We start from the raw sequence: 15663 nt of genomic DNA, 5'->3' as shown, positions 1-15663 counted from the left end.
CCCAAGAGTCACGACATCTGACGGTGCCATCACCTCTCCCAATCGCCAAACGAACTCTGGTCTTGGAGGTTATGGATACTGAAGATGATCTAGATGTAGGAGAAGACCTTTTGCAAAGTCTCCCCTTGAACTTCTGGCATAGTTATTTAATGCTTCCCAAAATGAGTGCTCCCAAGGGCAGGAAAGGCTTTTCTCTGCTGACCTGCTGCAGCACGTGTCCCCTCTCGAACACCTCTAGAGGTAAGGGCCTTCCAGTTTTGACACGAGGCAGCCCCAGCACAGCGTTTGGGTTTAAACTATGTAAATGGGATCGAGGGGATGCCTGTGCCCTCGCTACCCAGTGTTGTGACCCACAGAGCCCCCGAAAGAGGCATCCTCCCCTCTCTTTCCACCCCTGCATCTCGAGGTTGCGACCATCCTCCGTCTGGTCGGTGGAGAGGGTTGAGCTGGTCTTGGATGGCACACGTGCTCCCCGTGGCACTTGGGGGGTTTCTCCTACAGCTTTGGGAGGATGGGGCTCCCATGCCTGCCCCAGCAGTGCTCCATCCTCCCCTTGTAGTTAAGGAGGTGCTCCCCAGATTACGAGTGGGGTTTAAAACAACAACAAAAAAGGAAGCTCAGACTTACTCTAGGACAATCCTTCCAGGACGTTCACGGAGGAGGACTCAGCACGAGACCGGTGACTCGGCAAAGGACCGAGGCCAGCGGCGGTTATGGCAGCATCCTGGCGCCTACGGATCTCGCCCCCCTGTTTGTCACCCCACACTCTGTCTGGGACTGTGTCCCCACCGTGGCCCCACCGCCTTGTGTCCCCCCCCAACCAGAGTAGGTCCTGGGTTTTGTGGCAAACACCCCTCAAACCCCTCCCCAGTTTCGCAGCTGCATTCGCTTTCTCGCTCGGGCACCAACTCACCGGTTCTTAAATAACACACTTCCACCGGGCCAGATCCGCACACAGCAAAGTAAATCCAGATCAGTTTGCATTAGACTTTGCTGATAATTCCCAACATGAGCAAAATGTGACCGCTACTTGTTTATCTTTTCCTTAAAAACGATGGAAATTGTGACACCACCCCAAACCCCATGTGAGAGACAGACCAGATCAGCTCCCATTTGTCATCATTAAATGCACACGGAGGTGTATAAGACCTTTACACAACCCTTATACAAATAAATCTCAGAGCCTGTTTTGTCCGTGTTCGGGATTATCCGTCTCCCTGTTATTGAAATAAGTTATTTAAAGCAGCCCAGGAATACAGGTTGGTGTTGGAGAGATGTATAGGCTTTACAGAAATCACTGCATGTGCCTCCACACCCACAGCAGCACCACCAGCACGTGACTCATCTTGGATTTCCTCAGCCCGCGATGCTAAAATAAAAAAAGATTATTTTCTTTGTACCAGGTGGCTTTTCAGGACTTGGAGTGTCAAAGGAATTAAGTCATTAAATTGTGGATGCATTTGATGGATGATGAGCTTATGAAAGCCTGGTGGTTACTGACTAATAAGGCTGGGAGGTAGAGGAGGGGGAAATGTTTCCTCTTGTAAGAATGTGTTTCTAACAAGACAGGTCAAAATATGATGCGGATGATAAATTGCTTAGTACCAGTTGCCATCAACCCATCAGCTTTCTGTGTTATTAGATTACCAAGGTATCCTCAGAGTATGTTGACCAAACAGTTTTGCTCTGTATTAGCGCTAATTTGCAGAAGAAGATCTGGGGGGTTATTGTGCTCGCTGCAGTGAATCCGCCACTCCAAACAAAGGGGCAGCTGCCGGCAGGTGTCTGTAGCATGAGGTATGTTTCCGAGAGGACTGGGTTTATCCATGTCGGGGTTTTGGGGTGGGGTAGGGGAGGGGGATTCATTTTTTTTCCACGCCATAACCCGAATCTCATTGTCTCATGTGGGGGGAGGAAGGGTGTGTTGAATTTAAAAAAAATAATAAATAAAGAGAAAAAAAAAATATCACATTGGAAAATGATCAGCCCCAACAGGCATGCATGTCTCCCTTCATGCAAGCGAGAAGCACAGCCTCCCTCCTCGGGATGCGTATGGGGACATGTGTCACGCACGGAGCTCAGCGCTGGCCCGGGGCGAGGATGGAGCGAGAACAAAGGGCCACAGCATACACTACATCCAGGGGGGAGCAGGGGGGCAACCCGCTTGTGCTCATACAGGGGGGGACAGGATGGCCAAACAGTCATCGAGATACACGGAAAAGGAAATATGGAGAAGGAAATCATAAATAAATGGGGTTTTTTTTAAAAAAAAAAAAAAAAGAACCAAACTCAGGATAAAGCTAGGAGGGAGGTGGAAAGGCACGGCCTTGCAAAATGATGCATCTCTTCGAGGAATGCTGGGGTAAGGCAGGGCGGGTTGCTGGAGCCACTTGCTTTTTGTTTTGTTTGCTAGCGGCTCCTCTTGAAATTTTAGCAGTGGGAACCACCGACCTGCTGAATTTGTCTTCCTCTGATTAAAGACAAATAACCAATCCTGTGTCTTCCTCCCTTCTGTGGAAATGCAATTAAGAGAAGATGCTCCCCCCCACCACCCCCCAACCCCAGCCCCGTCTCCTGCTTTCGGGAGCCCTGACTTCCCTCAGTTTCTGGTGGCATCCAAGCCAAAATCGGGAGGTTTTACAGGACCATTTTGCAGACCTGGGAAAGGAGGTCTGGCGCAGGAACAAGGAGAGGTGACCAGTATTTATTATCGCTTTGCAGCTGCAGCAAAATCACTCACTGACCACAATTTGGTTGCCCATCCCTCCCTGCTTCCGATACCTTAAGGTTCCTGGTGACTTTCTCCCAACCCCATAGTTTGCTCTTTTGACCAAATGGGGTTATTTAGAAGATGGTGGGCCTGGAGGCTTCAAGCAGGAAAATGTAGTTACAACATTAGCAGCTGGGACGGTTTTATGAGCCCTGCCTTGCAGGGGTCTAGTGAAGATATTTATAGCATGCCAGTCGCTGCGGGACCGAGGCACGGCAACTTCTCGCCTAGCAGATGGTGGGCAGGGCACTCGCATATATGTAAATGTTTAAATATACAGCTAATAGATTAAAGGGATTTTTTTTTCTTCCAGGTTCATTTATCTCTTCTTAATCAGAGTTTAAAAAAAAAAATAATTCCCCCCATCCATTCAGAGGTCGTCCCTCTCGTTTTGCTATCAGTCTGGTAAGGAATGTGTAATGTTGTAACTAGAATGAAATAAGCAGCAGACCCTTCCACCAAATATCTATTTTTTTTTTTTTTTATTAATAATGAGGGCTTGGATTTATACACCTTTTTTTTTTGGCTATTCTGCAGTAAAACAAAATTCTGCATCAGCACAACGGTAATAGGGACTGTGCATCTAGGGAGTATGTACACACAGACTAATGCTGAGGGTAGATATGGGATAGGAGAAAAAAAAAATGTATTGAAAAGCCCCCATATCTGCACTACGGGAAAAAAATCCACTCAAACCTCACGATGGGGGAAAGCAAGGAAAAAATCTAAACAGCAGGATACGACAATAAATGGGAAAACAGCAATAGAAAAAGCACACTAGGTTAATATAGGAAAACTAGTTTCTTTATTGAGAGATCGTATATTAGTATTAGTGGAATCGTGTGTAACAATGTCATCATGCACACAATACAAAAAGGCAAGGCCCACCATGCTATGGAAGGGCAACAGAACAAAAGCAGCGTACACTGAGCAGATGTATAGGCTACAGCACATTACATTTCAGCAGGGTATGTCTCTACAGAGAGATTTACATCAGAAACTAGGTAATGTAAAAAAATACAGACCATGCTTTAGTTTTAGTACAAGAAAAAGGTGAAGATACACAACCAAAGGATATTCGATACAGAAAATTACCCACAAAATAAGAACAGGAAGTAATTTAGCACAGCAGAAAAAAATGTTATCCCTGTTTAATGGAAAAGCATTTTGCCAGTCGTCCCTCTTCGCAAGCAAATTTTAATGGGGGGTGGGAGGAAGGTGTGTTCCCCAGGTCGGAGGCGCGCTAATGGAACGGGACACTTGTGGCTGGTGGGGCCGGCGGGATGGAGCGTGGGGCTGGCAGGGTGGGCGAGCGCCCACGGGGGACAGCTGGCCGTGTCACCGCCGACGGGGACCGGGGGGCTGCTGCCCTTTGCGGGAGCCTCTCGCCAGCAGCTTTTGGGGGGTAGTTTAGCCCCCGTTTAATCACAGATCTCGCTCCCCCAACTCTTTTCCAATTTGAGTTTTGGAACTAAGGCTGATCGCGTTTCCTTGACGGATTTCCCCTCCCTGATTTTTTTTTTTTTTTTTTAGGGGGGAGGGCGGGGTTTCGGCTGCAATTTAGGGGCGTTTGCCCTCCCCCCAAGCCCCCCAGGACACTCTGCGCCCAACGACCACAGCAAAATGAATCCACTTAACAGGAATTTACAGTGCAATGTACTCAGCTAAACAGGATGAAGGTACAAAAATGGCTGTTATCGTCTACAGCTACGCTGAAATGGCCTGGTGGCTACGCTACACGGCGAGACGGGGAGGGAGGGAGGGGGGGAGTGGGTGGGTGGGGGGTCAAATTAAAAACTAAAATAAAATTTTAAGAAATAAAAGAAGGAAAATGGATCTACCGAAGCACAGACTGGAGGTGCAGGCGGGAGCGGGGCAAGCGGCGGGCGCCGGGGAGGCCCCGGGGAGGCGGGAATGGGGGGACACACACCCCACAACGGGCACTGCGGGGAGCCCGGGGGAAAGAGGGGAGCTGAGGGGGGCGCGGAGCCCTGCGCGCCCGCGGAGCGAGGCGGGCTCGCCCCCACCGCCTGACCGCAGGCTGAGAGAGCGGGGAGGGCTGGGGAGGGGGTGCAGGAGGGGGGGGTGTGGGAGCAGCCCCCCTTCCTCCTGCCGGCGGACCCGGAGAGCCCGGTCCGAGCCCGCCGGGCGGCCGCGGCCCCCCGCCCGCCCACAACACCCACACTCCCGCCCCGGGACGCGAACCCGCGGCCCCCCGCGGTACCTCTGTTGCGCACGGAGCCGAAGACGGGCAGCACCAGGTAGCCGACGTGCACCAGGACCATGCTGCGGCCTTTTGTGGCGCGGTCGCGGCGCGGCGCGGCCCGGCCCGGTCCGGTCCCGCCGGCCCCTCCGACGCGGCGGCGGCGAGTGGCGGCCGCCCGCTCCGCCGGCACACAAAGGCGCCCGCCGCCAATGGCAGCGCGACGGCGAGCGGGCGCCCCGCCCCCTTACCCCCCGCCCAGCCAACCCGCCGCCGCGCTCCGCCGCGACGCCCCGCCCCCTCCGGCGGGTGCGCCGGCCAATGGGGAGGCGATGGGGGCGGTGATGGGCGGGGAGGGGGCGTGGGCACCGGGGCGTGTGCGCGCCGCGTGCGTGCGTGGGGCGCGCACGGTCACCGCCTTGCGCGCGCGCCCCACGAGCGGTGGGGACACCCCAGCAGCCGCCGTCCCCACACAGCGCCCGCGGCCCGCCCTGCCCTCACGGGACAGCCACCGGGTGTGGGGAACGGAGCACGCGTGGGGCCGCCGCCGTCCTCACAGGCGACACAGCGGCCTGTTGTGTGTTGGCGCCCCAGGTCCTATCACAGAATCACAGAATCATCTCGGTTGGAAGGGACCTTGAAGATCCTCCAGTCCAACCGTTAACCCAGCACTGACCGTTCCCAACTCCACCAGATCCCTCAGCGCTGGGTCAACCCGACTCTTCAAGCCCTCCAGGGATGGGGACTCCCCCCCTGCCCTGGGCAGCCCATTCCAACGCCCAACAACCCCTTCTGCAAAGAAATCCTTCCTAAGAGCCAGTCTGACCCTGCCCTGGCGCAGCTTGAGGCCATTCCCTCTTGTCCTGGTGCTGGTTCCTTGGCTCAGGAGACTCATCCCCCCTCTCTGCACCCTCCTTTCAGGGAGTTGCAGAGGGCCATGAGGTCTCCCCTCAGCCTCCTCTTCTCCAGACTAAACCCCCCCAGTTCCCTCAGCCACTCCCCATCACACCTGTGCTCCAGACCCTGCACCAGCTCCGTTGCCCTTCTCTGGACACGCTCGAGTCATTCAATGGCCTTTTTGGAGTGAGGGGCCCAAAACTGAACCCACTCATCGAGGTGCGGCCTCACTGAGTACAGGGGCAAGATCCCTTCCCTGACAGGATTTAGGCGCTGACCTAAAATGGCTCCAGCCAGGTGCAGAGGGATTGTGGGCAGTGTGTGGAAACCCCACGGGGCTCGCAGCTCCTTGTGAAGAACCCCCGTGCCTTAAAAAAAGATAATCACCCCCCCAAAAAAAACCCAACCAGAAGCTCATGCCTGTTGATCTAAAACTGTTTTAATGAAGTGGGAAAGACGCCGCTGTGCAGGAGGGGTTTGTCAGGGCACAGGGTCCCAGGAAGCGTTTTCCGGTGCCGTGAAACGATTTTTCGGTGGCCTTGCCACCTTCCCACTCTGGCCAGGCCGGGGGTTGTTTTTGCGGTGCTTCCACCCCCCCCCCCCCACTGCCAGCCACTGTCCCGCCTTGGGGAGCCCTCTTAATCCCGGCTTAAGCTTTATCCATCCCGTGCATCTGGCAGGTTTAAGCGCTCGGCAGTGTCTTAACGTATATATGAGATGGATTTGTTCGTCTGGATTATTGCACTGGGTTTGTCGTTGGGTTTATTTTGTGGGGTTTTTGGTCTTTTTTATTTTTTTTTCCCCCCCATCTGATCTGTTTAACCCTTTCCATCCCAGCCGCGCAGCCTAAAGGCAGACGCCAGCCCCCCAGTGTGGGAAGGATTAAACTTGATCTGCAGGCAGCGGGGACAGCTGCCCACGCACCCTCGCCACCTTCTTCAGAGCTGTGACATCCACCCAAAAGGGCTCTTTTGGGTAAGCTTTCACACCACTACTGCACTGAGCTCCCCTCAAACGGGAGCAGGACAAGTCCCAGGTGCCCACGCGATTGCATCCCAGTTTGGATTTTCCCTCCTGCCTTGCCCACCTCAGTGTCTCCCAGGAGGCTGCACCGACTCCAGGAGGGGTTTTAGGTAGGGAAAGGCTGGACCTTGTCCCCCGCTGTCACCGTGCTGCTCTGAGCAGTGCCCACGCCACGACTCGGCCAGCCCTGGATCTGCAAAGCTCGGTACTTGCAGGTGGCACATGTCGCCCCACCAGCATGAATATTTCCAAGGAAGGAGCAAACTTGTTGGGTTTTTTTCCATGCTTATGCTGTAATGAAAATGTTTCCCATGCCCCGTTTGTGGTGCAGCGTGGAAGAATTACTGCTTTCCACCCATTTCTACCAGTGGCAAGAAGTGGTTTCCATCAGCAGTGTGCGATCTGCTGGATCTTACGTGTCTTTAAGCTCTAAAAAGCCTGGAGGGGACTAACTTAGCCAAATCCACACGTGAATCAACGAAGGAGAGATGTCCACCTTGCCTGCACTCGCCCATCCCCACCATGATGGCTGCAGGACAGTCCCCGGGGGACTCCCGGAACATGCATGTGCCCTGCAGAGCACCCCAATGGTCCCCTCCATGGTCCCCTGAGACTGCCGCTGGCCCCAAGACGGGGTCTGCAGCCCTGCCACCAGCTCCGGTTGCCTTGGGCAGCTGCTCCCATGGCCCCCAGCTCCACCACGGCAGTTGTCACGGGTATTTTGCGGGGCTCAGCCCTTGCTGCTGTTGCTTTTCATGCACGCATGCTCCCCCCCCCCGCCGGGGACACCCGATCTGTCGCTGGGGCTTTGTGTGTCGTGCAGATGCCTCAGGCACAGGTTGACGTTAAAATTAGCCTTTGGCTTCCTCCTGCCCATGTGACCAGTGCCTGTTGGTGTCTCCCAATGCAGCTTTTGGGGTCCCAACGGCAGCAGTTTGGGGCAAACTCCCACTTTTGCCCCAGGCTCTTTTTAAATATCAACACCATGAAATTCTTCTTTAACGTGATGTTCTCCAGCCTCGTGGATGTCACGTGTGCCACCTGTGTACCTACGGAGTAAAAGTTTCAGAGATGCTGCAGCAGAGGCATCGGGGCACTGGGAATGTCTCACCCCTCAGTCCCGTGGGGAGGGTTTCTCCCATTAGCCAGGCACGCACAGAGGATATTAAATAAATATAAATGAGGTACAGAGCAGTTGAGAGTTCTGGGGCACATATGGCACATCAGCCACCCTCCTTGGGCAGGTCTTGGGGTCACCATAACCCTCAGCTCATTGCCAGACCTGCCACTCACCCTCTGCCCACCTCGGTAATTTTGACATGATACAGGATTTTTCACTTTCTCTGCAAAACTGAGTTGGGTGAAATCCTTTGGGAAATCAAGCTCAAAAACTGATGAGCCTATTTCCTTCAAAGTTGGGGTTTTTTTGGCTGGCCTCTGGCAGGACAGTGGAAAAGCCCCAGTGAAGGGCTTTTTCCAGCAGTTTTGAAGCCATAGTTTGCTCAAGGCTGCCCCAGAGGCCGTTTTATGGCAGGATGAGGAGCAATGGGGGTTGATGGCATAAAAAGATCTGATGCCTCAGTCCTGGTAGGGATGAAGCACACGGATGGTGTGATCTCTTTGCTAGATGATGATCTAAGGCTTTGATTATTTTCTGATCTTCAGCTTCTCTTTGGATAAGGGTTTCCTTGACAGCACGTCTTGATGTCAGTGGTGATACAACCACAGCGCGGCCATGGCTGGATCTCTGGTAGTGCTCAAGGGCAAGGGTGATGGGTCTTACAAACTCCATGAAGAACAGGTCTGGGGTTTTGAGGGTCTCAGGTCTTAGATGGGAGGAGACAAAAAGCCTGCAGGTCTTGGGAGACCAGCTCTGAAGAGGAGAATCTCCAGTGAAATGTGATGGTGGAAAAATTAAAGGCAAAATGAACAATGGAGAGAGAAAGGGTGAAGAGGGAGGAGAAATCTCTCCAGCAAACACCATAGCATTGTACCGTGCCTGGGAGCGACAGCAACCCAAACCCAGGTGGGAAGCCAGAAAGTGGGGGGCTCCTGGTTCGTGAAAGGGCTTTATTTGAGATTTAATTACACTGATGTTTAATTTGTGCTTATCTCGCTCCTTTGTTTGCTGCTTCCATGCAATTTTCTCTCTTGTGCTTTTTACCCCCTTCCTTTTTTTTCTTTTCTCCAAAAAATAAAAAAGAGAGGTAAGGTGGAAAAAAGCATTATGCATTCGCTTAAAATTAAAATGAAACATTTCAACCATTAAATTTTCCAGCTTTATAGGTAGAAAATAAGAAAACAGATAAAAACCTCAGATCCAAAGAGCAGCCATTTGGGAGGCGAAAAAGAAAACACTGTGCTCCTATTTTGCCAGAGCAGATTTCAGATACACGACCCAGGATTTTCTCCAGAGGAAAGCAGGAGGCGGTTTTTCTCCTTCCTCCCAGAGCGGTGATTTTCAGAAGCTCAGAGCTTCTCAGACAGAACCAGCTCCCACCCAGTGCCCTCCCCAGCTCATTCCATGAGGAAATGCGATTTATTGCGGCAAAGGGGATGGGACATCACGAGTCCAGAGAAGGGCAACGAAGCTGGTGCAGGGTCTGGAGCACAGGTCTGATGGGGAGTGGCTGAGGGAACTGGGGGGGTTTAGTGTGGAGAAGAGGAGGCTGAGGGGAGACCTCATGGCCCTCTGCAACTGCCTGAAAGGAGGGTGCAGAGAGGGGGGATGAGTCTCTTGACCCAAGGAACAAGCACCAGGACAAGAGGGAATGGCCTTGAGTTACACCAGGGGAGGTTTAGATTGGATATTAGGAAAAATTTCTTCACTGAAAGGGTTGTCAAGCATTGGAACAGGCTGCCCAGGGCAGCACTGGAGTCACCATCCCTGGAGGTCTTTAAAAGATGTGTAGATGTGGCACTTGGGGATGTGGTTTAGTGGTGGACTTGGCAGTGCTGGGTTAATGGTTGGACTCAATGATCTTAAAGGTCTTTTCCAACCTAAATGGTTCTGTGATTCTGTGATGCCCCCATTAATGTCTCATCATTTAGCTAAAATTGAATTATTTTGCTTCGAGGAATTTCATTCTCCGTTTGCGTCGGTATGGGAGCCTACAAAATAAAGTAATTTTTCTGACACATGATAGTTGTTGCAAAATGGGAGCTGGCAATGTTTTGCTGCATTGAGTTCAGAGCAGGATATTGGGGCTGATTAAATATTTCCTTTGAATTACACTTTTAAGCGCACATCCTTAGCATTGACCCTGTGCCTTCCCACAGAGAGGGCAGGGATTGGGCTTTAGGATATTTCACATCACCCTATTTCAGGAAGAATGGCCCCAAATTAATCCTTTCTCCTCTGTCCTGCCCGTACTTTTGGGGAGCAGAGGTTTTGGTGTGTTTTCCTTGGTGGTCCCCCGATGCTCTCCCCATCCCAGCATCCTGCCAGCTCCCTGCAGCAGCCGCTTTGGGATGTAACCACGGCTGATGCAAGAGTCAGGGAGAAAGGAAAGCCTTCTCCTGGCAACATGCTCGGCAGCAGCCTTGCTGCAAAAGCCTGCAATTTCTGCCACTAATCAAGGACGTTGCAATATTTTATTTATGAAATCCTCTCCTTGCTCCCAAGGCAGCTTTGCACCAACCAAAAATAAGGCAAGGTCGATGACCCCATCTGCATTCCCAGATCCCAGGTTTGATACGCAGAGAAATGACCCTCCCTTGGACTCATCAGTGGTTACCTCGAAATCACAGCTGGGTAATTTAATTTCGGCATTACATCTGGATGACTACTTCTTTTGCTCTTCCCAAGGCCCGTTTCCCTGATGTGGGATGGATGCTGGCTGCACGGGCAGGGTCTAGCCAAAGCGACTGAGTCCAGCATGGTTAGGAAAACAAAAAAATTTGGTCTTTCCACATCCACAGGCCTTTTTGCCTGTTTTGGGGGGCACTTTCCCCCATTCTGGGGGACACAGCGGAGGGTGCGATAGCAGCCTGGAGCCTGTATCCTCCGGCTTTGGTGCCATCTAGTGTCTTCCCACAGGCTGCTTCCAGCCCGGGCTTTCGGAGCTGAAATGTCGGTAGCCAAATTGCATTAAAAACCATGAATATTACCTCGTTTGCAGACTGGGTTCTGCTGAGAGCCCTCACCTCCACCCATATGTCCCCCTCCAGCCTTTCCGTGGGGATGGGAACAGGTCGGGCTGAGCTTGGAGCACCAGGAATTAAGGGGATTCCTCCCTAGGGCACTGGGAAGGGAAGGATGCAGGTGTAAAGCTAATTTTGAAGCATTTTTGAGAACCTTTCTGAGCATTTTAGAGCTTTGCTATATCGCTGCACAAGCTGGGAGTGCTGGTCCAGGGCAAGACCTCACCCTGGCCAGTGAAGGACGGGGGAGCTCAGCATCACCTCTCTGAAAACTTGAACGTAGCATGTAGTGCTGCTGCTTTCTGGGGTATAAAGCATTATAATAACACGCTTTTTGGCTGGCAGGGAGCTCAGATCCTCCTGGAAAGCATCCTCCCTGCCTTGTGGCATGCCCAGGTGGGACTGCTTTAAAAATTGCCCCAATTCTTCCTCTTAACAAGCAGCTGGAGGAAGGAAAGGCTGTGGAAGGAGCCGGTGGTTCCGCAGCTCCAAGTGGAATGGGGTTTTTAGTGGCCTGAGACTATGTTTTAGCAGCATCCCAGCCACAGAAAAGGTTCTCAAATGCTCTCAGGAGGTGTGGAGGATGGTCAGGGGTGCACCAGGGGCTCATCCTCCTTCTGCAATGGAGATGAACTAAACAGCATTTTCAACTTGCCAGGTCTTGTCTGAGACATTCTGTCAGCTGCCTTTTGAAGTTATCCCTCTTTCCATTCAGATTTACTCACACCGTTTGGTCTTAAACCTCCAGCCTGCTCTTCACCTTCCCACTGTTGACTTCTAATGGCTTGAGTCTGCCCTGGGTTACCCCAAAGGCCACCTGCACCCATCTCCCCACCTCTCCAGGGGCCAGCGCTCTTCAAACCTAGGGGGAAACCACAGGGGAACCACCATGAGCGATGGAAAAAATAAAAATCCAACAGAACAAAGGATGATACTGAGACTGGTTTTACACCTCCCTGCAGCAGCTGTGGGGCAGCACGCTGCTCTCTGGTTCCTTAATCACATCCCAGGCATCATGTGTCAGGGCCTGAGGTGGTGGCATAGGCTTGTTTGCACAAGAGGAGTCCAAGGGCTGTGTTGGGGCTGTCTGATGCTCATCATCAAGAATACATCTGCAACACACCCATGGCAGCACAGGTGAACACACGGTCTTCAATTATTCAAGGGAAGGCATCTGCTTACTCAGTTCAGCCTAAGTAATGCATGATCATTTGAGCAGCTTCACACCTTCCCTGCAGCCAACAGACACCAAAAAGCCACAAGACTCTGTTAGGTGTGAAAGGATGGTTTGAATGTCCGGTTATTTAGTACGACCTGGGGTTGTCAGAGCAAACCTCCTGCCTGGCCCCGAGTACCTGGGGAAGGTTGTACCATAGACACTGCTTCCCCTACACGGTCCTGACTCCCATGTCTGGCTTCTCCCATCTGGCTTTTCCCAGGCCAGACATGGTTTGTGGGCAGATAGCGACTCCCAGTGATTGAATTTTTCATCATTTCAGGGACTTTTTTTAATGAGAGGTTTTTGGGAAGCTACTCGGGCAAAGCACTGAAATGGAGGTGTTTCTACAAGCTGGTGCTCCCATGTCTGACTGTCCAGCAGGTTTTTGTCTGGATAATCTCCATCTCTTACCTGTCCGGAGCTGAAAACAGTCCTCTGAAGAACTCTGGCCCTTCCACAGGCTGAGGGTGAGCTCCCATCACTGCCTGTCCAGCCTAATGTTCAGCATGGCATTGGAAACGTGACACTAACAATCCAAGAAAAGACCCAGCGCACATAAAGAACCATCGGAAACAGAAATGACTTGACAAAGTACCCAAACCTGCGTTTTTTCCAACTTGGGATGCGTCTCATAGACAGGTGGGGCCCCTCTCCCACCTTTGCTGAGAAAATCAGAGACCCTGCCCACCAGGGACACGTTTACAAGCCGAAGTTTTGACTGCATCACTCCACCAGGCTGGAGATGACCCAGGGGTTGGGGATCTCCTCCAGAAGCAAGAGGCAAAGCTGGAGGGGCAGTTGAGGAGTCACCCACCAGCCGCCCTCGGTGATGTTCCACTGACATGGCTCCCATCCTTGTTGGTACCCCGTATCGTGAGGATGCCTCCATCATTCCCCACTCCCATGCAATGGAGAAGGGAAACTGAGCAAGCGCAGTCCCTCACCTTCAAGAGTCAGCCCCGAATGCTCAGAATAACCATCGCTTGGCCCAAATCTATTCATTAACCCACATCACCACTTTATTTAAGTGCAAAACGACTTTCGTAGGGTGTCCTTCCCTCTTGCTGCTCTGAGCAGTAGAGACGAGGAGGGGGTGTCCTCCCCTCAGGGATGCGCTGCTGACCAAGAGAAGAAGGAAAGCCCAGCCAAGGAGGTGGTTTCCAGCGCATCGCCACATCACAGAGAGTTTCACCTCGGCTCTTCGTGCAGACGATGGATCCCGTTAGAGCTGTAGAATGTTAGCAGAAGGGGGGTGTTAGTGAAATGTCAGAAAATAAATCAGAGGCACTTGGCCAGTGATTTGTAACCAGTAGAGCTGCTGCGAGGGGTTATTTTTACTTGGTAGTTTTGTCACACGCCGTCTAGGGAGGGTGTGAATAAATGGACCTGAATGGGAAGTGTAATCATGTGGAAAAGCAAGAAAATTACCCTTTCATAAATCTGTGTCACATCCTGTGCCAGGTGAGATGAGCTTTGAGTGAGAACATGTAACACAAGTGACACATTTCCCAACAGGATCTTAAAAGCATCACTCCAGCCCAACCACTTCTGACTTGAAAGATCCTCTTTGGGTTTACAGGACCACTGGCAGCTCGTAACGCCACAGATAAACATCTCCTATGTATCTACAACCCCAAAGAGGGGGATTTGAACACACCCTGCTCTGAAATGGCAGCTTCCCCTGGATGTCCATGCTGTGAAACGCTGGGGCATCCAGAAGGCTATAGCTGTAACGATGGGGGGAAAATCAAGAGTATTTTAGGATGCAGACAATTAAATCTGCCCATGGTAACATTAGAAAAGATGCATTTCCAAGGAAGCAATAGAAAGTCACTATTTTTACGAGTGACTTTGGCATACAGAGTTGGAGATTTCTACTAAAACCTGCTGATCACACTGAGTTGTGCAGCAGCACTGTCAATACTGGAGGACGTGGATCAGGTCAGTTGAGCTGGAGGGATGGACGTGACATTGGAGTTCAGTAACGTCAAGTTTAAGGTAGACACACAAGGACCTACCAGAAACGAAATGGGAAAGATCTGCCATGTCCTTGATCACGGACCAGCCAAAACCTGTCAATGCTGTGAAGCCATTGGCCTGGTTTTGGCTGGAATAGAGTTAATTTTTCTTCTCAGTGGCTAGAACAGTGCTGTGCTTTGGGCTCAGGATGGGATTGGGTATGAGAAGAATGCTGATAACACACTGATGTGTTCAGTTGTTGCTCAGAGATCAAGGACTCTCCAACTCCCTGTGTCCTGCCCGTGTGCAGGTGCACAAGAAGCTGGGGGGAGCACGGCCAGAGCACCGGACCCAAACTGGCCAGTGGAATATTCCAGATCATGTAACGTCATGCCCAGGATATAAAGGAGGGGTGGATGGGGAGGAGGGGGGTTCTCTCTCACTTCCAGGATTGCGACTGCAGGATCTTGGTATTTTGGGATCGCTGGCTGGGAACAGGCTGGGTATCAGTTGGCAGGTGGTGAGCGATCGCATTGTGCATTACCCCTTTGTACTTTCTATTATTGTTTCATTTTATTTCAATTATTAAACTGTTTTATCCCAACCTGCGAGTCTCCCTTTACCCCTCCAGTTGGACTCCGCCATCCCCCGGGCAGGGGAGGGTGAGTGAGTGGCTGTGTGGGGTTCAGCTGCTGGACAGGTTTAAACCACGACGTGGGAAAGATTTGTGTGTCCTTGACCATGGGCCAGCCAAAAGCTGTCACTGCTGTGAAGCCATGGACAAAGCAAATGCAATCCTCTGCTGTACGAGATGGCATTTTGTCAGAGGCATGTGTAGGAACCCCCCTGGAAAAGGCACCAGTCAGACTCCAGCAGCTCTGCATTTAATATGCATCACCTACAGTAATGAAAAATGAATTTGACAGGGGACTCTTGTTTCTTTTTCCAGCTCTGATGAGATTGCCCTGGATACACCCAAAGCTGCTGATGCAGCTAGTAAATGTCAAAAATTATCTGAAATTAAACTTTCAGACAGTTTTCCCCTGCCCACTCCAGCTTTGCCCCGAGATTTACTGTCTGAAACATCCTTCCTTCCCAATAGCTGGCACTCAATTCTAATTTTAAACTGAATTGCAAATCCAGATGACTAACCAGCTCCAAGAGAAAACTTCCAAGGGGCATTTATGAATCAGTAGTCGTAAGGACTCTCAGGAATGCATTTAATACTTTTCATAAACTCCCTGGTATCAAGATACAGACCTGGGGGAGGGGTGGGGGCGTTGGATCCTCATCTGCTGTTTACTTTCAGTAAAAGGAAGACGTTCACCTTATTTGTACCACGGACAAAAGTAAATGCAGGGTTTGTCCATTGCAAGTTTGCATTTTGCAGGTGTGCTGCTTTTTTCCTTCCCAGACAGAAGGGAAACTGCACCCCTGTGATGCTCTGGA

General features: G+C 51.6%; 1 protein-coding gene across 1 annotated transcript in view; it reads right to left on the bottom strand.

The window, feature by feature from the left end:
- The window catches only part of ARK2C (arkadia (RNF111) C-terminal like ring finger ubiquitin ligase 2C), a 52610-nt gene extending 47513 nt beyond the window's left edge, over positions 1–5097 (bottom strand). The window contains exon 1 of the mRNA XM_074813352.1: positions 4995–5097. Within this exon, the coding sequence (XP_074669453.1) occupies positions 4995–5055 (61 nt within the window). The 5' untranslated portion in view covers positions 5056–5097. The remainder of the gene's footprint in view (positions 1–4994) is intronic.
- Positions 5098–15663: the final 10566 nt, after the last annotated feature.

The sequence above is a fragment of the Strix aluco genome, chromosome Z, assembly GCF_031877795.1.
Source record: "Strix aluco isolate bStrAlu1 chromosome Z, bStrAlu1.hap1, whole genome shotgun sequence".
Classification (NCBI taxonomy): Eukaryota; Metazoa; Chordata; class Aves; order Strigiformes; family Strigidae; genus Strix; species Strix aluco.
The sequence above is the reverse complement of the archived record's forward strand: the minus strand, read 5'-3'. Positions and strand labels throughout refer to the sequence as shown.